At 38.5% G+C, this 26152-nt stretch overlaps 8 protein-coding genes across 15 annotated transcripts; 5 read left to right on the top strand and 3 right to left on the bottom strand.

Moving 5' to 3' along the window:
- Positions 1-65: 65 nt before the first annotated feature.
- Positions 66-3207, top strand: LOC109535887 (equilibrative nucleoside transporter 4). The gene is made up of 11 exons (XM_019901908.2): positions 66-517; positions 575-839; positions 900-1054; positions 1109-1237; positions 1290-1364; positions 1419-1645; positions 1705-1897; positions 1954-2164; positions 2219-2439; positions 2546-2661; positions 2717-3207. Exons 2-11 carry the CDS (start codon positions 649-651, stop codon positions 2849-2851), a joined length of 1653 nt encoding a protein of 550 aa, XP_019757467.2. The 5' UTR covers positions 66-517; positions 575-648; the 3' UTR covers positions 2852-3207.
- LOC109535888 (cleft lip and palate transmembrane protein 1-like protein) lies at positions 3156-7351 on the bottom strand. Its single transcript, XM_019901910.2, has 8 exons — positions 7044-7351; positions 6870-6985; positions 6671-6818; positions 4238-4562; positions 3998-4186; positions 3739-3941; positions 3434-3685; positions 3156-3379 (listed from the first exon to the last, which is right to left on the bottom strand). The coding sequence occupies exons 1-8, from the start codon at positions 7286-7288 to the stop codon at positions 3274-3276; spliced, it is 1584 nt and encodes a 527-aa protein (XP_019757469.1). The 5' UTR covers positions 7289-7351; the 3' UTR covers positions 3156-3273.
- Positions 4717-6658, top strand: LOC109535889 (DDB1- and CUL4-associated factor 10). Its single transcript, XM_019901911.2, has one exon. It carries the CDS (start codon positions 4823-4825, stop codon positions 6392-6394), a length of 1572 nt encoding a protein of 523 aa, XP_019757470.1. The 5' UTR covers positions 4717-4822; the 3' UTR covers positions 6395-6658.
- A 26-nt stretch (positions 7352-7377) lies between the features above and the next one.
- Positions 7378-8358, top strand: LOC109535891 (28S ribosomal protein S2, mitochondrial). Its single transcript, XM_019901913.2, has 2 exons — positions 7378-7606; positions 7661-8358. The coding sequence occupies exons 1-2, from the start codon at positions 7378-7380 to the stop codon at positions 8302-8304; spliced, it is 873 nt and encodes a 290-aa protein (XP_019757472.2). The 3' UTR covers positions 8305-8358.
- A 127-nt stretch (positions 8359-8485) lies between these two features.
- Positions 8486-11021, top strand: LOC109535890 (syntaxin-17). Its single transcript, XM_019901912.2, has 6 exons — positions 8486-8757; positions 9754-9949; positions 10006-10162; positions 10216-10318; positions 10371-10441; positions 10494-11021. Exons 1-6 carry the CDS (start codon positions 8608-8610, stop codon positions 10741-10743), a joined length of 927 nt encoding a protein of 308 aa, XP_019757471.1. The 5' UTR covers positions 8486-8607; the 3' UTR covers positions 10744-11021.
- Positions 11022-11663: 642 nt separating this feature from the next.
- LOC109535894 lies at positions 11664-15780 on the bottom strand. Of its 5 annotated transcripts, none has more exons than XM_048669604.1 (7): positions 15615-15780; positions 15122-15236; positions 14921-15040; positions 13662-14835; positions 13486-13558; positions 12719-13394; positions 11664-12623 (listed from the first exon to the last, which is right to left on the bottom strand). In XM_048669604.1, exons 2-7 carry the CDS (start codon positions 15219-15221, stop codon positions 12340-12342), a joined length of 2427 nt encoding a protein of 808 aa, XP_048525561.1. In that variant the 5' UTR covers positions 15222-15236; positions 15615-15780; the 3' UTR covers positions 11664-12339. The 5 variants fall into 5 exon arrangements, with proteins under 5 accessions (XP_048525561.1, XP_019757479.2, XP_019757482.2 ...); XM_019901920.2 differs by having other exon boundaries at positions 15691-15780; XM_019901923.2 differs by having other exon boundaries at positions 14884-15040; positions 15122-15780.
- Positions 15781-15847: 67 nt separating this feature from the next.
- Positions 15848-17765, top strand: LOC109535895 (ubiquitin-conjugating enzyme E2 G2). The gene is made up of 5 exons (XM_019901924.2): positions 15848-16276; positions 16339-16420; positions 16477-16595; positions 16654-16794; positions 17584-17765. The coding sequence occupies exons 1-5, from the start codon at positions 16234-16236 to the stop codon at positions 17700-17702; spliced, it is 504 nt and encodes a 167-aa protein (XP_019757483.1). The 5' UTR covers positions 15848-16233; the 3' UTR covers positions 17703-17765.
- On the bottom strand, positions 17758-23715 carry LOC109535893. Of its 4 annotated transcripts, none has more exons than XM_048669600.1 (10): positions 23392-23715; positions 23127-23330; positions 22792-23066; positions 22044-22737; positions 21730-21984; positions 20196-20627; positions 19969-20137; positions 19712-19910; positions 19003-19198; positions 17758-18957 (listed from the first exon to the last, which is right to left on the bottom strand). In XM_048669600.1, exons 2-10 carry the CDS (start codon positions 23277-23279, stop codon positions 18805-18807), a joined length of 2526 nt encoding a protein of 841 aa, XP_048525557.1. In that variant the 5' UTR covers positions 23280-23330; positions 23392-23715; the 3' UTR covers positions 17758-18804. The 4 variants fall into 4 exon arrangements, with proteins under 4 accessions (XP_048525557.1, XP_048525559.1, XP_048525558.1 ...); XM_048669602.1 differs by having other exon boundaries at positions 20196-20372; positions 20430-20627; positions 23127-23673; XM_048669601.1 differs by having other exon boundaries at positions 17758-18948; positions 23127-23675.
- Positions 23716-26152: the final 2437 nt, after the last annotated feature.

Below are 26152 nucleotides of genomic sequence, written 5' to 3'. Positions count from 1 at the left end.
TGTTCTGTGATGCCTACATCCGAAGATCTTGGCAGCTTTGGCATCGGTGAATGGCACGCAGCTTCAAAATTTATATTTGGGATCGTAAAGTATTTTTGTGAAACAAACTTTCGAAGCTAAGTTTCCTAACTCGTATTGATAAGAGAAATTTTTAAAGTTTCAGCCTTTCAACTTTCCTTCAGCATTTTGAATTAAATGGTCCTTCGCCATTTTGTGGAGATTATAAAACCGCACAACTCGAATAACCGAGTTACCCAGTCGAAGGATAGAAAAGGTTTACTGACGAGGTCAGCAAATAAGCCAATAAATGTTTTTCAACCGTTCCCTACTTAAATAAACAGTTCCGACAAGCACCACGAAAATCCGTTAATATTTTTCAGTAGGCAGTGAAAATATTCATTTGCTGGCATTTGCGCAACTGGAAAATCAATATCCCGGGATTTAACCGACGTCACAAGGGTTGAAGCGAAAAATCAGCTCTTCAATTGTGTATTATTTTACCCCAATGAAGAGCCATGTAAGCTCAAGTCGGATTTTTCTTTGTCAATAGTGAATAATCCTAGATATGTTTTAGGGACGTATTGCTCGAATAGTCGGCGTTCACAATGTAGTTAGTTAAATTGGAAATAACGAAAGAAATTAAGAATAATGGTCGAAGAAGTGACTCAGGATGCTCATGGATACTCCAAGCTAGTGGGTCGAGAGAGGAAGAGGCAAAGCGATGGCTTCTCCAGCTCCAGGGCCGCCTTTGGCAACATTTCGCCCCCCTTAGATGCATATAACATCATATATGTTGCGTTTGTTTTTGGAGGAATTGGTTTTCTGTTGCCCTATAACAGGTGTCTATGCCGAACTCTTCACTACCCTTAAACCTTCACAGACACCTTGACAATTTTCAGCTTCATTATGGCCATGGATTACTTCAAGGCAAGATACCCTTCGAGCCCTGTGGTCTTTGATATGTCCCTGATCTACATAGTGGTGGCATTTCTAACAGTGCTGGCCAATACTTTGCTGGTGGAAACGTTCTCTTTGAATGCCAGGATCAACTTCGGTGAGCAGTGGTCTGTCTACAGTTCAGGCCGCTTAATAATTAACTACTTTTCAGGATACATTATGTCGTTTTTAACTTTGGTCTTTGTGGTGGTGTGCGAGATCTGGTGGGAAGCTTGGGGCACTGTCACCTCCTACACGGTTAATCTAGCGGCTGTTGCTGTAGTGGCTGTTGGCTGCACAAGTAGGTACTCCATCAAACCCTTCCCCTACTAGTAAAGGATATTTTTTCATAGTTCAGCAGTCCAGTTTTTATGGATACACCAGCATGCTGCCACCACAGTACACACAAGCAGTCATGGTAGGCGAAAGTACGGCGCAAAAACATCCTCTAGCGCCGCGCTGAAAGCATGTGCCTTTTCCAGGTGCATCTGGAGTCTTCACATCATTAGTCCGTCTGATCACCAAATTCATCATCAACGAGCTGCGTGGTAGCACGGTCTATTTCTTCGTCGTCTCAGTTTCAACGGTGCTAACATGCTTCGCAATGTACCACTTGATTAGACGATCGGACTTTATTCAGTTCTACATGGCGCTGTGTGAAAGAGCCAAAACGCGCATCACTTTAGAACCCACAGAGGACGCAGGATTGGTACGGCTATTTAAATAAGCTGCAGGGGAGCGTTGCGTTGGAAGGTAGAAGTGTTTTAGATTGAGACCAACGACTCTCAGTACGGTATTTTGAAGATCCAAACCAGCCCTCCGCCGACCAGCAGCCAATTGAGTTTTGCTAATCCGGCCTACGAACCATCAGCCCCAGTGCCCACATACAAAGTGGAAGACGTGGTTGTTAGAGGCCGGCACAGCATAAGCACCAATCGAGTTGGATTCAGTTCGATTAGAAGTGCAGTAAAAGCAGGGTAAACAAGCGGGAATTCGGACTAAACACTTGACTTTTAGGGGGATTGCAAGCTCGCTGGGAGGTGACCAAATCCACATATCCCTACATGTTCGCAATATGTTTAGTGTACTTTGGAACTCTTTCTATCTACCCGGGAGTGGTCTCTGAAATAGAAAGCTGCACTTTAAAGTCCTGGATGCCCATCATAATGATCTCCTTGTTTAATATTTCGGATTTATTAGGAAAAACGCTTGCCAGCAGTAGTGCCAGGTATCGGCGTTCTGTGGGTAAAAGCCTTCCACCCTAAACTCAACAAATTTCCAGGTTTTGGACTGGTAAACGCTTGGTGAAATATTCCGTAATGCGGTTATTTCTGATACCCCTTGTACTCATGTGTCTAGTGCCACGAAAATCTTTCAATTTTACGGCGGAAATCACAGCTTTCTTGTACTCAATCATATTGGGACTGACCAACGGAATACTGGGAAGCTTACCGATGATACAGGCTCCAAGTAAAGTTGATGATCGTCATAGAGAACTTACTGGTAAGCTCAACTCCAAATTTTTGTAGTAAAGTAAATTAGACTTGCGTAATGTTAACCGTTCCACACAAGGGAGTTCCCATAATATTCTGGAACAATTCTTTTTTAGGAAACATGATGACACTCATGTACATGTTTGGATTAACTGCCGGATCGTTCCTAGCGTGGTCAATAGAAAGTTGTTTCAATTTCAAAAAAGATAGTTGCACCCAGTATGAATCGGAGGCAAATTTCAACACAGTCTTTTGACAAATATTGTTCTAATATGAGTGTTTTACAGGAAACGAACATTCCCATATTGCCCCGTCCGTTCATTTTCGGAGGAACTCCATATCCGACTATCACTTCCACCATCCCGCCATCTGCTACCATGATTATTGACGCTGCAAATGCATCAGAAACCAGTCTGGTCTAAGTGTTTGCAATTTTAAAATGAAACTTCCGAAGCATATCAAAAGCATGGAAACCGATTTGATTTTCGTAATTATTCTACACGACTGTATCCAAATGCTAAATTGCTTGAACTGAATATCTCCGCTGTTTAGAACAGGATTTGAAATGTTGGTGCTCTTATAGGTAAGTTGAAAATATACTTGCGGCCACGTCAAGCAGATATTCTCCTAATCCATATCCAATGTATAATATGTATAAGGACCCTCAACTCATATCGCCTTGGGAAATGCACTTTGTCGTACAGAAGAAAAAATAAAAAGTCATAATAATTGTTGCTGATGTTGTTTTGAGGCGTTAAAAATAAATTACTCATACTTACTAAACACAATTAATAATAGTTGGAATGATTGGGCCATGAACTTGAAACATTCACAACTTTTTTCATTATTTGTCTTTCTTAGTATCTTTGTCTCTGATGGCTTCCGACTTGGAATCGGCCGTAATTTCCCCACCAATGCCCTCTTGCCTAGACGCATCGACTGGATACAACCTGCAAACCAATCAAATCTTTAAATTTGAGCTAAACCCAGCAAATCCGCATTACCATCTTTGGTATAGATAAACCAAAAACACCACATCGTCCCTTAGGCAAGCCACCCGATGGGCGGTGGGCATCGTTATGATAAAGGCAAAAATATCGTCTATAAAAGTGTTGAATGCCCGATACGTGAACACCCGCCAAGGAAGGGCTGCTACAGACTTTAGTCTGTAATTGATGAACAGCTGCGGAAACATGAACAGAAATCCGAACGCGTACACGCCATTGGCTAAGCTGTTTATTGTCCACGAGTACCAGCTGAAAATGAGGCAAGTTAAGAGCTGAAAACTATGTGTACAATGTAAAAAAACCTTTTGTGCGGCAGATACAAGAGGGAATAAATCGCAGCTGCCAAGCAAAGAGGGGTCAGCAAGTAACTGAGAAATTTCATGCATTCTTCGTCGTATTCTCTGGTTTCCGCCTCAGCAGCAGATTCGGTTTTATCGCGATTGAATGTTATTCCTTTTAGGGAAATGCTTATTTTGGTTTTCCATGCTTTAGAGACTTTCCACATCTAAAATCCAGCTAAATATATGAATACTTTAGGATTAGCGATTGCAGATGTCTTGCCTCAATTATAGTGGCAATGCCAGCAGGCACCAACACTAGAAGAGATGTACCCTCGTCCAACAAGAACAAAAACACGATTGTATGTGAAAAGGCTCGCCATAGCACGGTCCTAGTGGAAAGGCCGGCCATGGAGCTCTGCGACCTCCAGAAGCTGACGTCGTTTTTAAAAGATAGGAAATCCAGCAATGACTAAAAATTATTAATTCTAAATTAAGTATAAAATAACAAAAAAAAACGTACATGAATGCTTCCAATAGCCAGTGTGGCGCAGAGTAAATACAAATTCGTATCACTAAACACGCTCTTGACCTCATCAATGTCTTTCTCAGTAAATCCCAGGCCAACAAATGCTCTTAGGGTGCCTTCCATCTGTAAATTGAAGCGAATCTTTCCAAGGGAAACCGGCGAATAAATATACTGGAAAGACATCGAAGTACTGGATTTGGTGATTTCCGTTAAATCTTTTATCCGCTGGCTTAATGAATCCTCCCTTGCGATGGGCAGGAATTGTCCATTTGGTTTCAACCGCAATAAGCGAGTTGCATCGATTTCATGGGGAATTTCGCTGAAAAAATACCATGTTTCAGATGCATTCAAATTATTTTTTAAAGACTTCCACGGAAGAATTGTACAAAGATTCCTTTCTTTCGTTAAATCATGGCCCTTATTCGCTGTTGCCACCTCGCTGTCAAACATACACTAATAAAGCATACCATAACCTGTCCGAACTTAGCTGACATTGATAAGTGACATTTTAATGACATACTTAAGTAAACACAAAACAGAGTATCGAAAAAAATCAAAGTATCAACTGCAAGTGATAAAATGACCGAAACGAACAGTGCGAAATCTCCGAAATGTCGACCGTATCACCGCGAAACAGTAAAGTTAACGCACACCGTATCTGTGTACCGACTCCTGACTGAAAGGCTTCTTGGAATGAAAAAAGCACTTGGATTCACTGATAACTTTGCAAGCACAGTTTACACCAACTTCGACATAGTTCAAGACGATTCTTGCCACCCCAGTCTAATTCATGAAGAAGCCCTAGGAGGGATTTTTAATTTGGAGTATAGTTTGAATGGAAGGCTGCTGGCAGCAGCATGTGAAGACAAGAAGATCCTACTGTTCGACGCTGGTACTCACAGGCACATACAGACTATTGAAAATGCTCATAGCAATTGTGTTAACTGCATTAAGTTTTTGGACGGTAACACATTTGCCTCGGGCTCAGATGATGCACTGATTAAGTTGTGGGACATTAGAAATTTGAACTCGTCCACGAAAACATTGCATGGTCACGCTAGTTGGGTGAAGAACATTGAGTGGTCTGAACAGGAACATGTTATGGTGAGTTCAGCTTTTGATGGAGCAATTTATGCATGGAATCTGAACAGTCCCACAGAGAACAGTGTGCTTTATGATCGAGTATTTCAAATGACTGGACTTGTGCGAATGAAACTAACACCTGACGGTACGAAAATGCTCATATCGACCACATCAGGGTTTCTCATCATTATACACAACCTTAATTTGCTGACTCTCTTCAGCGACTTTGCCAGCTTCCAACCTGCCTTGTATAGAATGGTTCAAGAAAGCGGACAGCACTTTCCTTCAACAAATAAGTACAATTATTTATTCAGCCCATCTCGGACGAGGAACCGAATAGAATTTATAGACGATTTTCCTAATGACGCCGAAGTTATTTCCTCATTGCAAATTCATCCCCATGGATGGTCAGCTTTGTCTCGAAATATGAACAGAGACGGGACCGGAGAGTGGACTACTGTGCACGACATTCAAGAAAGATGTATAAAAGAATACGAGGAAGCGTTTGAGTTGGTTCCAGATGGAGAATCGACTTCCACTGAAAATATCGAAGAAGATGTTAATCTGAATCAACGAATTACCGACATCTGGACAGGAAGTGTGCCACTGATTGATTACCAACCTGGCAGCTACTTCGACTGGGGCCCTGGACAAGACGAAGTGACCATGACGAACAGCGGCGTTATCAGAATGTCGCCACCTAGTCAAGCGTACTTCAATGCAAACCCCAACGAGAAGAACAGGCTAATCAAAAACTTGAGTAGAATGACGCATTATGTCCAAGAGAAAAATGTCGGCGAAGGATTTATCAAAGTACTCTCCTTTTCGTCGGACGGGCGAATAATCAGCTCACCATACGACAGAGGCATCCGACTGCTGGGTTTCAGTGATAACTGCCAAGAACTGTCCTCGTGTGTTCCCGAGACGCCCAAACAACTAAAGACAATAGTGCTAATGAAGAATTGCCACAAAGACGTGGTACTCTCATGTAAATTTAGTCCAATACACCACCAATTAGCCACGGGCTGTTTAGGCGGGCAAATAAAATTGTATCAGCCAGTCTTTTGAATGATCATTTACATCAGTAACGGTTCGGTCGATTTGTATTTACCTGTTATGTATAGGCCATGAATAATTTGTTTGAGTATTGTTGTATTTTTATAAAATAAACTGTTTTAGCAATGGTATAGATGGTGATTCAAAATTGGCCCCAATTCTATTTGGATAGTAAAATGAACAATTCTGTACAAAATCAAAGTTGAGTACTTTCAGGAGATGTTCAGTAGTTAAAACATAGCAAGTGCTAAGTGGTTAATAAAATAGTGCAGTAAAGAAGATGCTTACTTGTGAGGCAAATGAAGCTCCTCGGTACACATGTACACTGCGTATCTGGATTTTAAATGTGGCACCGGTTTTGAGGCTTTCCCAGCTTCCTCCTCTTTTAACAAATTGAATGTGGAGCTTTGAGGTACCGCATGCTGTGATAACAGTCCTAAAAATCCCTCCAACTAAAACAACAGTGTGAATAAACCCTGTAACCAACCTGAAACTACGACTTTCAGATCCTGGTCACTTGAGCGGCCGGTGGCACTAATCAGGGTGTCTATATAGAGCGACCCATTGCGACGCACTGATTTCGGCACAGTAAAATTCACAGACCTGGAATTCATGAACCAGATGAAAAAATCTAATAACTGACTGACCCATCGTTCCGTGCCTGTCCCATGCATTCCTGTAGTCGAACTCTTTGATATTGAGCACTAAAAAGCGGGGAACAGAGCCATCACTCAGGTAGACTGCCAGATCCAACTTGGGGTTATCGTTCAAAATCGAATGAAAACATTTATGGTGAATTGAAGGATTGCACTTGGGCGATTGCCATATCGAATAGATGCTCCACAACGATTGACCGATGAACAAAAAGAAGATTACCGATCCTATAAGGGTTAAAGAGGGGCGCATTATTGGGGCGCCGGTACTGTTTTGAAATTGAAGGACACGTATTTGTTTTGATTTGTCCGACTGACAGCCATGCAATTTGCGAAAATCCTATGGAAGGAGCATTCATTCTCAACCTAACCCTACTTGTCTTCATCTATGCTACCAGAGACAAGTACTTGTGTCTAGAGACTGCTACTATCTATGAGTCTAACCCCACTTTGCTGCCATCAAAAATGTTGAAAATTAGAAATGTTTTAAATTTCGCCGAAAAATGCTCCACCAGAACCAGGCTGTTGTCTTCTGGAGCTCCCCAGATTGCGCCTGCCATAGATGAACCAGGTACTCCACTCTCTTATAACCCACAAGTGTGCTTCTTGAAATTCATTTTTGTAGGTCCCAAAGAATCAGTAAAGACCGAAGTTTTAAAGCATCCTGATTACTTCAGTGTCCGTGATATATTTACAGTTAAAGATCTTTTCGATGCTCGAGTCCACTACGGACATCGAGAGGGATCGCTTGAGAGCAGAATGTTGCCCTACATCTATGGATCCAGATTGGGGCACATCGTGTTCGACCTGGACAAGACGGCGCAATATCTGCGACAGGCCCTGAATATAACAGCGCATATCGCTTACCGGGACGGAATAGTGTTGTTTTTCATGAGACAGCCCCAGAACGCACATCTCGTTGAAACATGTGCGAAAGAATGTGGAGAGTTTGCCCACACAAGATTTTGGAGAGGAGGCATATTCACCAATGCAGAAAAGCAGTTTGGAGCAGTGACTCGTTTGCCAGATTTGTGCATATTTTTCAACACACTGACCACGATTCTATCTCAGCACACTGCAGTGAGAGATTCTGCCAAAATGGGCATCCCAACGATTGGCATCGTAGATTCTAATTGTAACCCGAATCTCATTACCTATCCGGTGCCAGGAAACGACGATTCGCCAGCAGCTATCGAATTTTACTGCAGAGTATTCAAAGAAGCCATTCTTCGAGGGAAGACTAAGCGAAAGGAACATGAAGCTTTGTAATTCTACTTTTGCAACATTTTCTTTATAATTTAAGTAAAATTTTTATTAAATTTCTATCAGTTGTTTAAATATAAAAGAGTGGTAAATGTCTTGAACATCAGTTCAACATAACTTTGCATCTTTCCAACCACAATCCGCACTCCAATGACGTCAGTAAGCAAGTTCCCATGTTTATATAACCCCATACCCTTTGGCCTATCGTCAGTTTTGACTTTGACACTTGCAAAATTCGCAGTCTTTGTTTACAAACAACGCATTTTAATGAAATTTTCATCTATTGCCCGCAGAAATTAACAATTTTCCATGAAACAGTACAAAATGGCATCACTTTCCAGTCCCAGCATTATAAAACAGCCACTGAAATTCGTGGAAATACCTTTAAATAAGTTCTCGGAAGAAGTGATACCCCATCACCAAAGGATGTTGGAACAGCACAAAGTCTATGTGCATAAGGTAATTGCGAACTGAATTTATTGCCTGTAGTATTACTATAATAGGGCAATATGTGCAATGATTGTCTTGCTTGAAAAATAGTCTCAAATATATAGTGTATATCCTCTGATTCGAATTAATTTTTGCAGGGTCAAATTCGGTTTAACTTTTAATGTTACTGTAATTAAACGGGGATTATTACTTTCACGAGAAAATTATTTGATCAGATGAATGTCGAATTACATGGTGCCTTATTCTTAATCGACATAAGGGTTAATGAAAGACATTGGAACTCCACAAATCTTCACATGGTACGACTTGTTCACCAGCAATGTCGTTTTGGAGTCTATATAAGTTGTTTTATGTTTCCAATTAAACTGGTAAATCGCTGTTTAAGTACTCACTTTAGAAACCGTTAGATGGGAACAAATAGGGACTGGGAGAAAATGGGAAACAATGAAATACTTCGTTTCAAAGTTTCTATAGCGTTTTAATTTACTTTCTTGTGCCAGCTGCTTCTTCTACCCCTTTTTTATATCTTAAAATATATTTTGTATGTCTTTGCAGCTAGAAGATTGGCTTTAGTTCCATAATGGCATATGAAACCGATATGATCTATGGCGGGTTCTATTATTGAAAAAATGGTTCAAAATGCTACATTTTTACATAAAATATGCAAGATGTTCCATTAAACAAATGATCGGATGTCCGATAACTTTTTTGCCTGACTGAAAACGGCCTATTGTTTAACAATCATTATCAAGAAAGTTTCACATAAAACATTTTTTGGATCTCTTTGAATTAAGAAATAATTATATTTTCTTCTGTATCTCTTAAGGGAGCAAAATTATTCAAGCTTAGATTTTACCATTTTAAGTTTGACCTGAAAAGAAAGCCAGCTACACAGAGAAACCTTACACTGGCGGAATCTGAGGGTGTAAGATAACCTTGCTTGCGTAACGCCAAAAAAAAAAGTCCATGACAACACCAGTGTCGTACATTATTAATTTTCTGTAGCTGATAGCTCTCAACAACACTACGCAGCTAGTTAAGGAAATCAAGGATAAGAAAAGGGCAATTAAGCAGCTGAGGGATTTGCTTTACGAACTTGATACCTTGAGAACGCAGGTGGAAGATAATGACTTGGACCCTTTCGACACCAAAACCATGCCCTTGCGGAGCAGCATTTTGAAGCTGACCAAAACCTATCAAGGTACCGAATCGAGCACTCATTGTTGTGCAGTAAATGGTACATTTACGCAATTTTAGATCTGGAAAAAGCAGCCGATAAGCTTATAGCGAAAAACCAACCCGGATCACCGCCAGAACCTTCCCCCAATGAACGATTCAACCCATTTGAAGGTGCTTCGCACATCCAAATACAAGCTGACCTGGATGAAATCAAGCTGCAAAATGAGCAGGCAAGGTACTAATTACTCACAGCAGTTAATAGGCGGGTTCTGAAGTTGAGCGTTTCAGATTGAATAGGGTACAAGAAATAGAGCAGACGTCCAATGACCTAAAGGAGATGCACAGAGACTTGCATCAGTTAGTCAGAGACCAAGGGGAGCAAGTGGATGAAGTAAGCAAATTAATACTTTCCTCCATTGCATTGCTTGATTTTTTTTATATAGATTGAGATTGATGTAGCAGCTGCAGAGCAAAATGTCCAATCAGGATTCTTGAATATCGTCAAAGCTAATAAGTAAGTTCTCCATTGATATTAACCAACAAGTCTACAAATGTTTTTGTTACAGATTAAATGCTGTCGCTTACCCAGCAACAGGGGCGTTTATGGGCACACTATTGGCAGGCCCGATAGGGTTTCTTGCGGGGTTTAAAATTGGAGGTCTTGCAGCGATTGGGTGCGCTTTTGCGGGCTATGCAGGTGGCACGTTGCTGAAGAAGCAGAAGGACATTGATGTTAATGAAGCCGAGCACGTAATAAACAATGAGAACAACGAAAATCACACAACGGTCAGCGAGAATGGCAAAAAGGACATGTGACAAAGCAGGAGATGCTATCTTTGTTAATTGGACTTTTCAACGAACTCCTTCTGTGTGTGAACATAACTAATTTAAACAAGTATAAGGTTAGTACAATTTAAATGGCTTTGCTTACCATTGAGGAATGTTAGAAAATTATATTGAATTTAATTGTTTTAAAACACACGAGATTACTTCACGATCACATCAAACGAAGATTTAGTTTCGTTAAGACACATATGCGTTTAAAAATGATTTTGTGAAAAGCGCCATTTTCAAATTAAAACGTTTGATGACTACTTTGATTTGTTTGCACTTGTTCCTTATTCCGGATTATTCACTAGGAAACAAATAGGTATTTCTGCTTAGGAAAAATGTTTGAATTGGACGAAAAACGCCTTTCATTCCCTAAAAATAGCAGACGTTTGTAGAATAAAAGGAGTTTTTAATTCGGTCCAAAACCCGCTATCCAAACATACTTATTAAATGATGTGGTTAATTAGTGACCGCGATGATAATCAGTGAAAGACGGCTATTTAGGTTTGAGGGTTTTTCGGTCAATAGATGGTGGCAAAAATAAAACAATTTTTTCATCGGCCGTTTCGACTATATTTAAGTCATCCTCAGGGCTCTAAAAAGGAAAACAGAGAGTTTCAGCCTTGAGCTTAGTGAAGTTGAAACAATTTAAGTCATTGAATATCAAAAATGTTCGTAATTTGATAAAAAGATCGAAGTTTTTCTTTTCGAATGCTTAAGTATTCGAATAGGCTACCAATCAAACGTGAGACCTTTTCAAAATAATGCTTAATAACAGTTAGTTTAAATTATATCTTCAACTGTTAATATCTCCGTGAAATTTTGAAAAAATCAATGTTTTGCTCGTACTCTCTAAGTGAGCCCCCATATACCCTTAAAAGGAAAGACGCCAATTTTGAATCACCCTGTATATACGGTTCCCCTCCGCCGCTGCTGCGGTCCCCATCACTCGAGTGCAAGGCGCGCTCTGCAAATTTTGAATCGCGATTTTGAGAAAACTAATGATTCGAAAGCACCCGCCTTTGGTACATATAAAGAACATTGTAATCCCTACTTTGGCTCAAAATTTTAACGCTCCAGCTCAAAAAATGCGGGCGCTATGAATTTTCGAAAAAACGTCCAATTTTCCGGTTTTTCCTAAATTTCTCAGAAACTAATTATGCGATTGAGGCGTTTGACCTCTCATTTTGTAGATCTTTTTGTTCTCTACAAACCATCTCGCAGCATTCCGACTGCTCCATTAGTTTCAAAGTTATAAACAAAAGAAGACAAAAATCGAGTTTTTTGGCAATAAATTGTTAATAACTAACATATTGACCGGAAATGCGAGTGGAAAACACATACCTATTAATCTGCTCATTATCTTTTATATCATCGCACAATTCGTTTGCTACTAGTCTTTTGTCTCCCAAAAATGCTATATGAATGTTATTAAAATTTTTGATTACACACACATTTGAGGTACAGGTTTGGCTCTTTGGTTTCTTCACGCTTAGAATAATATGAGACATTTCTCAGGGCTTCCAAAAGCAGCTGCGTCAATAGCTATTATACGCCTTAAAACGTCTTATTTCAAAGTTTTTATTCATCAATGTTTTTGTTATGTGGGGACTTTCTCGTCTTTTTGCAGGGCCTGCTGTTATAAACTTTAATTGTATTTAGTGCTGCTTCGACTGGAGCGATTATATCTTTCACTTTAATAAATTCTGGAACTGTAGACACTCTATCTATCTGAGCACACACCCAGTGCTTTAGATATAATTTGTCTTGATCCAATTTGCTGATATCTCTCCGATTTTCCTTACTAACTAAATCCTCTATTTCATTTTCGCATGTGGATTCTTGAATTACTACGGTATCGTCAGCTGAAATAAATAAATAGGTATATAAATACCAAGTAGTTGGTAGTGGTGGTAGCTGGTATAGGTTTAGGAAGTAGCTGGTATACGAGTATACAAACCTTGATCTATGTCCATTTCTTGGATGTCATTTAGGGTACAGTTTTCATCCAATAAATGTTTTTCATGTGTGCAAACTAAATGTATGTGTTTACACATATTATATCTGACACTTGAATCTATGCAGGTGCAGGAGTATTGATGGAGACAAGCGTCGCATTCTTGGCAAATTATTTTACAATTGCAGTGGAGCTTTCTTTGCTCCACAAAATATAGCTCTTGAGTGGTATTTGAAGGAACCTGCCAACCAGTTTCAATCTTCATCACTAAATTTGAATTCAGTTTTTGGCTGGCCTGATGTCTTGATTTTAGTTCCCTTAATTTTCCACACAGTTTGCCTTTTTGAACTGTAATTAATCGGTCAAAAAGTTGATCTCGTACAAATTTTAATACAGCATTTATAGCCTTATCCAATCGTTTATGTTTGCCATTTAGATATATATTCTTTATGGTGTGATGCATGCGTTCTATGTGTATATTAGTGTCCAGGCCAGTGTGTAGGCGATAGCAGTTAGCCCAGGCTTCAGCTTTGTTTGCGAAGTTTGCTTTAAAATAATTTAAAAAGTCTAGTGTGGACTCATTCTCAGATAGAGAATTCAAAAATGTATTCAACATCACCGAAAATGCTTGTTTATCGGTTTCCTCGAGTAAGGTACGCAATTGTTGGTGCACCAGCACCTAAAATAATTAGTAGTGAAAAATTAATTTCAAACTAATGAACCTCATTTGGCTCAAGATTTTTTTCTATATGTATATTTTTAAGATATACCTCTGTCTCCTTAGAAGTAATCTTTGTTAGATTTTCCTTCCATGCTCGCTCCACATGCCAGGTGCAAAACAGACTGGAAATTATTAAAAGTTCACATATGTACTGAGTGTTACCGATATAAATTGTTCTTTGATACGATCTTATTTCAGCAAAACAAAAGTATCACTAAAACTCACCGATATTTCGGAGGGCCCATAACTCTCAACCAGGCCTTAAAAAATGATTCTGATGTGTCTGACATAAAGACCTTTGGGGAAACTTGCGTTTCCAAGCTCTGCCCAATGAAATAAAAAAATATGGACATAACTTCTGCATCAGTTCTACTGGATATCAGAAATGAACATGGAAATCCTTCTCGCATATCGTCAAGTACTAGTAATGTTACTAAGTCAAACCCGTAACAATTTGACCCAAATGTGCCGTCTATGCAGATACAGTCGCGTCCAAACTTGTTAAGCATCTCTTTCGGACCATCGGTCATTAGAATTAAGAGAAAATCTTGGCTTTTAAGATGTGGGTACCCTTCACATAATTCATCTTGTGCTTTATAGAAGACTACACAATTACTTTTTTGTAGTTCATCTACCCATGTTTGGACACTTATCGCTTCATTCCTATGTCGGACAGGCCTGGCATTTAAATTATTTGTCTGTTTAATATTAAACAAATCTTTCTTAGTAAGTAGATGTATTCTGTCAGTTTTTGTGGTAGATGTGGAATCCCGAACCTCATCCAAAATTACAGATAAGGGAATATTTTCAGCTATTTTACTAGCTATTTTTTGTTTGTCTTCATAACTTAAAAATAAATGGGCCAAATCGTTTTGATGTCCAACATGTGTTTTGATATAATCTACACTGCAAATATTTGCTTTTTGAGTCATAGACATACCGGCTGGACAAAAAGCATTAATTTTGTTCGATCCTTGGCATTTCAAATTCCGTTCACCCTTTCCTTTGGAAATGTATTTCCCAGATCTATGGCAGACATACGTAGTTTTGGTACCATTTAAAGTAGTCTTTGCGCCACGTTTCTTTATAAAACATGACTTTGTGCTCTTTTCTTCTTCTAATTTCCAAATATCAAATTGTTCTTCTGAATCAAATTGCATATTTTCAGACTTAACGACTATTTGATGGTTTTCTTCAAAATGATGAATTAACTTCGATTTTAAATTATCTTCGTATTTGCATAAAGGACATTTTAATTGGTTGGACCTGTTCCCTGTAACTATCTTGGTCTGATGTATCTTTTTATGGGCATTAAAATTCGTCACTCCGGAAAATTGCTTTGGACATTCAGGGCATTTGTAAGGATAACACTTATATTTCGACAAAACTTCAATTTCATCTAAAATAAGTAACTTATTACACTTCAATACTCGTGTACATTCCTTACATACATTGAGAGGTAATTTAGAAAACTTACTAATTACCTGGGTGGAAATTTCTCACATGCTGTCTCATACTGGAATATTGTGAGAATGCTTTATTGCATTTATCGCAGACAGCAGAGATATTGTAGGTCTTTTTCGGAACTAACTCCTCCACTTTTCCTAAAATAATAAGATTTTTAAATTGTCGCATAAGCACAACGTATATGAAAAACGGCAATTTTAATTTGGACAAACACTTACCTGGATGGAATTTCTTTACATGGGCTCTTAGACTAAACCGTGTTGAAAAAGAAGGACCTTTACAAATGCCACATAAAAAAATTTGCGTTTTATCCTCCATAATAAATATATTTCACTATGATGTATAATTGAAGTGGTTGTACTGATAATCAGTGAAAGACGCGTATTTAAGTATGTGGGTTTTCCGGTCAATAGGTTTATGGCAAAAATACAACACTATTTTTCATGGGCCGACGTTTCGACTATATTTAAGTCATCCTCAGGGCTCTATATAAAGTTAGTGCCATGTTTGCACCAAATGTACAGAGAGGGCAACATACCGTTCGAGGTAGGTGTACTTTTAGTCTAAAAAGGCACTAACTTCCCCATCTTCAGGCTTTATCTATGCTAACTTCGTAGAGCCCTGAGGATGACTTAAATATAGTCGAAACGTTGGCCCATGAAAAATAGTGTTTTATTTTGCCGTCATCTATTGACCGGAAAACCCACAGACCTAAATAGGCGTCTTTTACTGATATTTCACTATATTGTAAACGTGAGTAAAAATCAAATAAGAAACTTTCAAATACCAGCACAAATACACCAAAATAAACTGTTTACTATAAGCTTCCAGTGACTTCCACTCACAGATCACAGAGGTTATACTCTGTAATCTGTGCTTCCACTTGCGTCTAGCGGAAGCCCAGATATATTTGATGGGACGATCTTGACAGTTTTGGCCCCGGTGAATGACGCGTAGTTTGAAAAGTTACATTAGTGCCGTGAAGTGTTTTTGCCAAACAAATTGAAGGAGCATAGTTAAATAAATTGCTAGTTTTCTAAATAGTATTGCAAAGAGTTTTTCCAGTCCGCGCCAATTTGTCTGCTGCCACACTTCCCAAAATGTGCTGCTGGTTTCAAATGGAGAAGAAATGTTTAAAATATATATTTTGACTATTCTTTATAGGAACACACTCGAACATAACCTTAGTAATTCCTTTCTATGTATCATTGTCATGTAAACATTGTAACTTTCAACATTGTTATTGCCATTTTGTGCAAAATTCATACGAGCTGTGCGGTCTAATCGATATTTATTAATCAGTTAATTAAAGTTCCAACTAGTTCTTGAAATGGCAGGCTCAGCGCTTCGTCGGCTGATGGCTGAATATAAACGTAAGACAGGGTTTGTCAAGTAGGTCCTCACTGCAACGTTGTTTTCGAAATGTGCCTTACAGAGCTGACTTTAAACCCACCCGAAGGAATACTGGCTGGACCTGTAGATGAAGAAAACTTCTTCGAATGGGAGGCTCTTATAACGTAAAAGGGGTTGACCTGGATAACACCGAGCTCTGTTTGACTATCGCTGTTTTCAGGGGCCCCGAAGGCACTTGCTTCGAAGGAGGCGTGTTTCCAGCTAAGCTAACATTCCCCCCCGATTACCCACTGAGTCCTCCAAAAATGCAATTTACCTGCGACATGTTTCACCCCAATAGTAAGTTTCAATCCATTTCGTTAAGAGTTGCCTCAAAATATATGCTTCTCCGCTAAAGTATACTCGGATGGACGTGTCTGTATTTCAATATTGCACGCCCCTGGCGATGACCCAATGGGGTACGAATCCAGCGCCGAAAGGTGGTCTCCAGTGCAAAGTGTTGAGAAAATTCTCCTCTCAGTTGTGAGCATGTTAGCAGGTAAGAGTAATAAAAACTCGATGAATAGTTGATTAACAATTTAAACTGTGGAAGTTTCAGATATCGAGTTTTTCAGGTTTTTAGGCCGTCGTAAAATAGTATTTCTTCCTAATTCCTTAATTTCATTTGACGACGGTTTAAAATCCCGAAAAACACGCCGGTCTCAAAGAATGGGCTCGAAAGCCTATCTCTATTTATAAAAAAGTGTAAAGTTAAATGAAAACAAAGTCAAAAGGTGCTATTAAATTGACAATTTAAGCAATATTCAAAGGAAAAATACAATTTATAAGTAGCAAATACTAACTGCACAAGGATGCAGTGGCTTGTCCATTGGCCTATGGAAAAGTAGTAAATTTCATCACTGGAAAATGAGTAAAGGATTTTTGTATAAGACATTCTCTCATTGCCGCAATATAATTTTTTGCTGTGTGAATGTCCTCAGCACTTCTGGTAAAAGTTTTGCCTCAAAATAGCTCAAGCCCTTTGGTATTATTAATATAATCTGTGGTTAAAATTATTTACATTATTTTAGATAGTAAATCGCAGCTTGATTTTAAATATTTGTCCCCGTAAAATATCAGCGCGATTTCGTTAAAATTTTGATAAAAATTTGTCAATAATCAGTCCAGATCACTAACGTTTTACCATCAAATGTTCTGTTGTTCCTGGCACTATAGTTCCGACTATAGCGGCAGCTTACTCATTGAAACATTTGTTTTCTCAGTGTTTTTTCAAACTACTGTTATCTATTTAATATTTTCTTAACAACAATACTTCATTGCAAATTAGAACCGAATGACGAAAGTGGAGCCAACGTGGACGCAGCAAAAATGTGGCGAGAGAGCCGCGAGGAATTTAACAACATAACTGAGAAGCTTGTGAGGAAGACTTTAGGCATTCCGTGCTAATTACTTAAAACGTAATTACATCCGAAAAATCCTTAGGGTGTGCAATAAAGCTATGTTTCTTTATACCATGCTATTTATTTAGTCAGTAGGGCTAAAATTATGTAACAAAGATATAAATCTTGTAGGAAGTTAAATAGGAACAAAAATATCTACCAAAAATAATATACATATCCAATCACAACCTACTTGGCTTAAAAATGCTATGCCACTTAAAGACGATACTTGGCGATTCTGTTCTATGATTATTAATATATGAACCTCGAAATAAATCCACAAACAGCATCAAAATAATTAAAAAAATCCTAAGATTGTGCGTATTTATGCTGACCTATTTCTCATACTGTTTTAGCTGGAATTCATCCAGTAGTAGCAGTCCGAAAGAACTACTACCACAGATTTAAAAAATACTCTCTTGGAAATAAACGGCAGTTATTCTAGTAAAGCTAATAACCAGCGCTTTTCTTAGAATGATCAATAGCTTGTGAACCCTTTGAGGGTTGGTTTATCGAATGCTCAACAACGTATGACCGTAAGTCTATTGAAACAATAGCGAATTATTTGTTTTTCCATCCTACAACACCTTCGAGTAACTATTACTGTTGTCCCGGTATCAAGTTTGTACCCAGTAACTCCTACAGTTGCTATTCTATCTCTATCAGCTAAGTCACTATATCCTTTAAAATAAGTTAGATCACATAAAAACTTTGGTTTAAACCTTAAAGACTAACCGATTCATTTATACAGCCCGGTGGACTTTTCATACGGAGTGCGTCAAAATTGCATCGAATAGTACGTGTAAGAAACGAATCTGAACCAACTAAAAATATGTGTTTTTATTGTTCCTTCAATTTCAGTCTGGGTTGATGCAACATAAAATAAGTCTTCATTGTGATGTTTTCAAAACTAAGACTAACTCCCCTCACATTAATGACGCAAACCCCTGTATAGTTTCTTAACCTACTACCCTTGTAAATTGTTTGTTCGATTTATATGTATACCAGACTTGAACTAAAATTAATTCGAAACTTTGCTTCCCGTCAGCAGTCGAAACGAAGAGAACGATCATTTCGCGGTATGGGCAAGAAACGCGCGCAAAAAAGTTTCAAGATTGTCTATGACTACTGGCAACAGTACCTTCATTTCTGGGGTTATTGAAGACGATATACTCGTTCACAGGTACTAAGTGAGACTGACTTCTGTATAGGCTAGGGGCGGGACTATTTTCGCGGCTGCGATTGTCCGAAACCTGTAAGTTCTAAAAATCCTCCAATGCGTTTATTCCAATCGGGTGGCTACTTACATTGCTCGGAGCTGGCGGGACGAAGCTACAATGCAAAGTGTTCTCTTCGGAGGAAAGTTCCGCATCTTCAGGCATATCGGGCAAATCCACAAACCGTTCAGAGTAATAGTGTGGAGTGTTTAGATAGTCAATCATGCGGCGAGGCAATGGCAGATCGGGAATTAGATCGCGCCGCACGTTCTTATGTATTATAAACCTGACAAATTTGTTTTTTTAATGGAGGATTCAGCCGATTTTTCCTTACTATACTTGTAGACAGCGGTTGCTTTTGTTTAAGAGATTCTGAGCAGCGGAAATTTGAAATTGTTCAATTGTGTGGTCATGTAAACCCTGAAGAGATTGAAGAACCGGTATCAGAATGATCAGGTAACAATTCTATATTAATTCCATTTACTAATTGGGATTTTTCCCTTGCAGGTTGAGCCTAACTTTTTATGTTACGTGTTGATAAGGAAGACGCTCTTTATTTAAGAAGAGCCCATTATTAATCAAAAAAAACGTTTGAAAAGACCGTAAATTTGAGTCAAAATATATATAGAACTTAACTAGTTTTGAGCGAGCGCAAGTAACTAACGGTCGTCCAATGAAAAACTAAACAAGTGTGATTTTACAAAGTAAGACTTCAAAGAAGTTATCTGTGAAATTATGCTCGTATAATGAAGAATTTTGCTACTGCTGCTCTAACTTTATAAAGATTTTAATCGCTTACCTGCAGATATGCTGCAAACTTTGCACTTGTTTGAATCTGGAGAATGGATGCAGTAGCTGAACCCTTACAGGTCCAATTACCGGCCTTCTATGCAAGAAAAATAGGTAGCGGCCACTTCGAGAATGCTCCACGGCATTTTCGATGAATTCCACTATGGTTTGCGACTTGAATTTCGTGCAACTCCCGAAGCTGAAGTTGCCTGGAGAACAAGTGAGTAAAGTATTGTTGTTTAAATGTATGATTTGTTTCTGTTGAACCTTGGAAGTGCTCGATCCGCACATGCCGGACGCTGTTGTTCAATTTAAAAGTCAAGGAAAAAATGTAGTGATCATCACTGCTGTCTCTTACAATAAATGAGCCGTCTGGTTCGTTGGAGAGGATTTTCTCGGCTGCTTCACTAGACAATGGTCCCCAATACCAGCCATACTGAAACAACAACGTTTGTTCCAAATGGGGGACAGCCGAAATGCTGCTGATTCCTTACATCTTTAACTTTTTGAATACTTGTTGCAAAATCTAAGGCTTGCTTGTCGGTTTCTTCGTCACCTTCTTCCACTTTCTTGGGCAGAGGTGGTAACGCTCTGCCGCCTAAGGAGGTTTTTAGCTCTTCGCCATTATTCGCGCCCAGGTCATATTGCATTTTATCAGAATCAGTTTTATCCTGCACATAATACAAGTTAAAAAATCGCTTAGGCCTGGAATTTTCGGGCGGGTAACTTACTTTTTCTTCAACTGAAAGGAACTTCCTAAACCTAAATATATTGCACAGCGCCTGCTTGAAGCTGAAAATCTTCCGCTTTTTGCTCTCCTTCTTCACAGGTGAAATAGTCAACGTCTTGGAGTTATCACAACTGTCCTTCACCTTTTTGTTCTTTATGTTGATCAAAAATGTTGATTTTTTAGGCCTGGTTATAATCTAGAACCAAACGTTGTTCAATATTCAACAGAACAAGAAAGCTGAGCAATGAAAGATTTTATAGATATAGAATATACAGGGTGTTCCGAAATACACACCATCGACCAGTGAATCTCAGTCTACTCTATATCAAATTCAGTAAATAAATGTCGCAAAGAAAATATGTAGTTAGGCAATATTTCCGAATTAGTCACTTGTATATCTGCAATTATTAACGCAAAACTACTTATATAACACGCATATTTTGATGAAGCAACCGAGTTTTAAAGCTTTGGACAAGTGGTGAATTCTTGAGTGTTTTGGTATAAAAACTACCAATTAATTTGATTTTTGAGTTGATGCACTGATTATTTTTGTACATTTTTGGGCTCTTTCTAAAATCTCGTTTTTGCGCAAAAAATATTTCTGCTTTATTGTCTTTAACAATTTCAGACATTAATTAATTTTTTGCATTTACAAAACGTAAATCTTTCACGAATAAGTTTTTTGTACTATCGGGTGTTCAGATGAATTTTACTCAAACTTGCTGTACATAGATTCCTACGTAAGGGCCATATTTTGCTAAAAATTCGCTTATTTTCATCCGATTTCTCAAAAACCCAGTTCGAACGAAGACCCTTCCAAAGGACAACCATCGTAAGACTTGACCATTTTTTGACGCAAAAACTGTTAATGCTAAAAAATTAGAACGCAAAAATGTAAAAAAATTGTAGTGCATCTATTAAAAAAAAATCGGTTGATTCCAGCAGTCAAATAAAAAGGTCTGGTAGCTTTTTCGCCAAGACAAACACGAATTTACCATTTGCGCAAAGTAAATCACCTCGGTTGCTTCATCAAAATATGAGCCTTAGATAAGGACAAATTCAAAGTTTATTGACCATCTATTGATGGCAGAGAAGTTCGACTTTCTTAATAAAACTGGGACATAGATCGTCTTCTTTTGAGCCAAAATATGGCACAGTACGCTTTTGTTCATGTGCTTACGGGACACCCTGGATATTTATAAGAACTAAGTATATTAATCGTTCTAGAATGGCCTCCCAAAATATCGCCCTGTTTAAGCTAAACGCTGTACATTCTGCAAAATTTGTCAAAGCTTTACCTGATTGTGTCCTATACTCCTTGACTGGTACTTATTGCTATTATTGTTGTTGTTGATATTAGTACTGACAAATATCCCGTTGGTACAGTACTTTTTCCTGCAGCTCACCTCCTTTACTTCGCTCGAGTCTGAACTACTCGAGTACAAAGCCTGGAGGTAAGTTCTCACCTCTTGCAGTGTCATGTGTATTGGTTCGCCAGTGGAGGTGCCCGCTACACTATGACGCTTTGTTTCCGGCTTGAAAGTCCAATGAGGCTGAAAAGAAAAGAAACACACACTTAAATCGCACAGAAAAGGGCATTTTTTACAGTTACCTGCTCGCTTCTTGCTGCACTCTTTCTGCCCATTTTCAGCTGACTAGCCCTACAATCGCTGCCACTCGGCTTTCCTTCATCCCTCAGTCCTAAGCCTGTGGAAGTGCGCCCTCTTCTCCTATGCCCCAGTATGAGATTGCCTCCCAAACAGGCATAAGGACCGCTTCTTTTGGGCTTTACTCCAGGCTCTTTAACCATATCGACTGGGACCGCATACATATCGCTATCAAAGGGCACATTGTAAAGGTCACTGATCTGGTTAGATGAAAGAGTGTCATGGGACACTGCTTGAGTAATAAATGAGGAATCATCCACCCGCCTGGCGTGGGACACCGAAAGGGAGTTGTGCGAAGAGCTAAGGCGTGAAGAGCCGCCCAAAGAAGATCGCGAAGAAGGTCTTGGAGTGTGACCCACATAGGGAGAAGCAGAACTGGCAAAGTTCGAGGCGGAACTGGCAAAATTTGAAGTGGGACTAGGATATGACTGCTGGTAAGACATGCTGTGGCTTCTGTGAGGCGAAGAGTAGCTCAGGTAAGTGGTGGATTTGCTTATTGCTGGAATGGCTCGGGTAAACCCTGCGGGGAGTTCTGGCAGCGGGCGGATAAGAGGTTGTTTGTGGTTCATAGCTCTAGAAGGCAAGGGTGGCGGCGATATAGGGTGTTCCTGTTGTTGCAGACTATTTGAAGAATAAGACCTGCAAGCCAATGAGCAATTAATTGAGCGCCTTGGCTTTGCAGCTGCCACCAACCTGAAGTGCCCGAAACACTCTTCTCTGAAATCCAGCATGACTCTTTTTAAAATCTGATGGGTTAATCTATCACAAAAAAAGTCCACCAACTGGGGGGACAGAGCTTTAGGCCGATCTTGAAACTCTGGCGGCGGTTCAATGGGGGATACGTTCTGCTTCACTTCCGTCCAATGCGGGCCCTTTTTCAACGTATTGAAATGCTCCCCACACATCACGTCCGACATGCCATCGAAAGACTCGTCTTGTGACAAAGACCTTTCCTCACAATCACTGTCCTATCAATGTAAGTAGATGTTTGGTGAAACATTGATACGGTTTTTCACACAGGTACTGACCTCAAATAGAAAATGTCGGGGCTCACTCTTGCTTTCGAAACTGGTATTTTCACTAGAAAATGACCCAGTGGTTAATAATAAACCGCTGTCGTCGCTTAAAATCAAAGGGTGAGACCAGCTGGAACTTGATGGGGGTGATTCCATTTCTCCCATAGAGTTTGGCCCTATACAGCCGAGCTCATTTTGAAGTGATAGTTAGGCCCGCTTAGACCGAGGGGATTAACGGATATAGCAGATCCACTGGGCGATTTCCAAGATTACTCACCACAGTCCCTCCATTGCCACAGCCGGAGGCAATATCGAATGTTTCATTACAGGCCTTTAATTTCGTAGAATATGCACATTTCAACACAATCAGAAACCTTTTGTTAGTTTCAAAAATATACAGTACTGATTGATGGCTTGTTTGCTTCACTCGCGCACTAAACCAATCAAAATCGCGCAAAATCCTTGCTGCTAAAGTCGACTAATTTAATTTACAGTAATCTAGTAATGAGTTTATTTACATTTTAAATTTAATTTGTTGTAAAATTAAATAAACATGCAATGAGTCATTTAACTTTGACGGCCCGTCAAGTGTGACATGCGACATGGGTAAGAGCCGATGGCAGCGACAGCTAGTGGAATTTTGTGGAAGTTGGTGTCGATTTCTGTTTTGCTAAAACGTTCGGTGCATGTTACTTATTACAGAATTAGTTAAAGTAAATTTGAAAAATCCTTCAAAAAAATATATTTTTTAACACTGGGAGAACGATCAGATCGATTACAATAATAGTCGCTTTGAATTTGCGCGCATTTAAGATTCATATTTTGATTAATCAACCGAGTTCGCCAACTTTCGGCCAGTGGTGAATTATTGAGTATTTTGGCTCAAAAATTACTGGAACTTTTTACTAGGTTTTTACTTGAGTTGATGTCCTAATCTTTATTGACATTTTCGCCCTCAGTAAAACTTTTTTAACGATCACCAGTTTTTGGGCAAAAAATGATTTCTGTTTCCTTGCATTAATCCGTATTAACCCATAAGTCCATCATCAGCATCCGTAATAGCGCTTCGTTGCGAAAGCGCTAGACCATATTTTTATTCAAGGGTTGAACTAAACTTCAACCCCGATCATACACACTAAAATACAAGTTTGCATTCCCTTTGATTGGGACTTTCTATAAATTTTTATTATACGAAATCTGCTTTGTATAAGTTGAATAAACCGATGTGTTTTTATTCCTATCCTAGTAGTTTGGGCTACTTACGACTAAAAAAGTAGTGTGCGTCACGGGACGCTCGACAGACGTGATAACTTCATAAATTAATAGAAACCATAAAATATTGAACTTGTTTAACGCATGATGGCAATAATAATTTTACTTTATAATTTTAATATTCTTGTTAGTCAAATAATTTATAAATGGATCAGGAATAGGTAAATTTAATTTAATTTCCTTTTAAATGTAAAATATCTTTTTTATTTGCAACATTTAACATTCTTTAACGAGATGTTGTACATATTGCTCTTCTTGGGTTTGTGTAAATTCTTCTTCTTGAGTTTCTGTATTTGTTTTGTCGTAATTTCTTATTTGCTTTGATGAAAGCTGCTTTGAGTTGATCAATTACTTAATGCTCATTTTTTAGCACGAAATCGTTTTTGGCCTTCAGCATTACTTAATACTTTTGGCATTGTAGCATGTTTTTGTGATTGCTCTTGTGTATGTTGTTCATGAACGTCTGCTACAACTTGTATCTGAATAGGACTAAAAAAATCAATTAATTTTGGTGAATGGAAGACGTTCTATCTGTTTAAAATAGACTGTAAAACGAGCAAGAGCTTTAGAGACAGGATACACTTGACACACTATATGTATACATAATGTAAGCCATCGCGGGTACGTTAAAAAAAAATCTGACTGAACTAATCCAAGGCTAAAAAAATTAAACTAAATTGAGAAAACTTAATCATAAAGGAATCAAAGGGTATATGAAGGGAAAAAATCAATTTTGATGAGTGGTAAACACAATTAATCATAGAAATAATATAGAGAATTGAAAATAAGCCCTAATAAAAATCGTTTTACATATTTTGAAGTTGCAAAATAAGCTGAAGAGAGATTCGTATCGTCTTAACATCAAGAATGCGTTGCGCGATAGAAAATAAGAAGACGGAACCGATGTTTTCGGAAATAACCGAGGCAAACTCAAATATTTTTTCAATTAAATTCAAAACATATTTATTATACATATGTGATTACAAAACAGTAATGATGTTTATCATTTTATGTTAAATATGAAAGATTACAAAATAGATTTCTACATATTGATAATTTGATGTTATAAAATAAAATAACAAATAATAGAACATATTATTGCATTAAAAGTTATTAATAATAGTTGTGACACTTTATTTGCACTTAATCTTGAGCGTTTTTCATAAATTAACCCTGCCGTCTTTAGAAAATATCCGCTCAACATCTGCTTTAACAATTGTATCCGATGAAAATCACTAAACAAGTAGGTAGTAATATTTTACCAGTTCGGAATTTTCAATCGTGCAATACAATGGAAATGTACATCATCTGGGCAGCATCTGGACTACAGACGGAGAGTAAGACATAGGGAATCGGTACTGGGATTCTATCGATACGATTTAATTTAATTTAATCTTTTCTTGATACGAATTTGCGTCCGCAATCAATCAGCCGATTTAAAACAGGTCCAACCGTTTTTCAAAAACTTTATTGTAGTGGATTTTAGGCACAATTCTGTGTGTCGAATCATCGATTGTTAGTTCTTAAAACAATATTTAACAGTACACGGCAATGGGCAATCTCATTTGCAATGATAAACGCCCGGTCGATTGAAGATGATTTTCAAAGTTTGTATTACATTTTTCTGCAAATTTATGGACGATCCGCATTTTTTGCACTTAAAGTGCTTTAGTGTGTATAATTGTGTGTGTACTTTAATTGGAAATTTAAAAGAAGGCGAAACTCGAACAGGCATTTAGTACATGAGCACCCTTAACCTAGTATTT

This window comes from Dendroctonus ponderosae, unplaced genomic scaffold (genome assembly GCF_020466585.1).
Source record: "Dendroctonus ponderosae isolate FM_Combo_2020 unplaced genomic scaffold, Dpon_F_20191213v2 Dpon_F_20191213_9, whole genome shotgun sequence".
Taxonomy (NCBI): Eukaryota; Metazoa; Arthropoda; class Insecta; order Coleoptera; family Curculionidae; genus Dendroctonus; species Dendroctonus ponderosae.
This window is presented reverse-complemented; position numbering and strand designations above follow the sequence as displayed.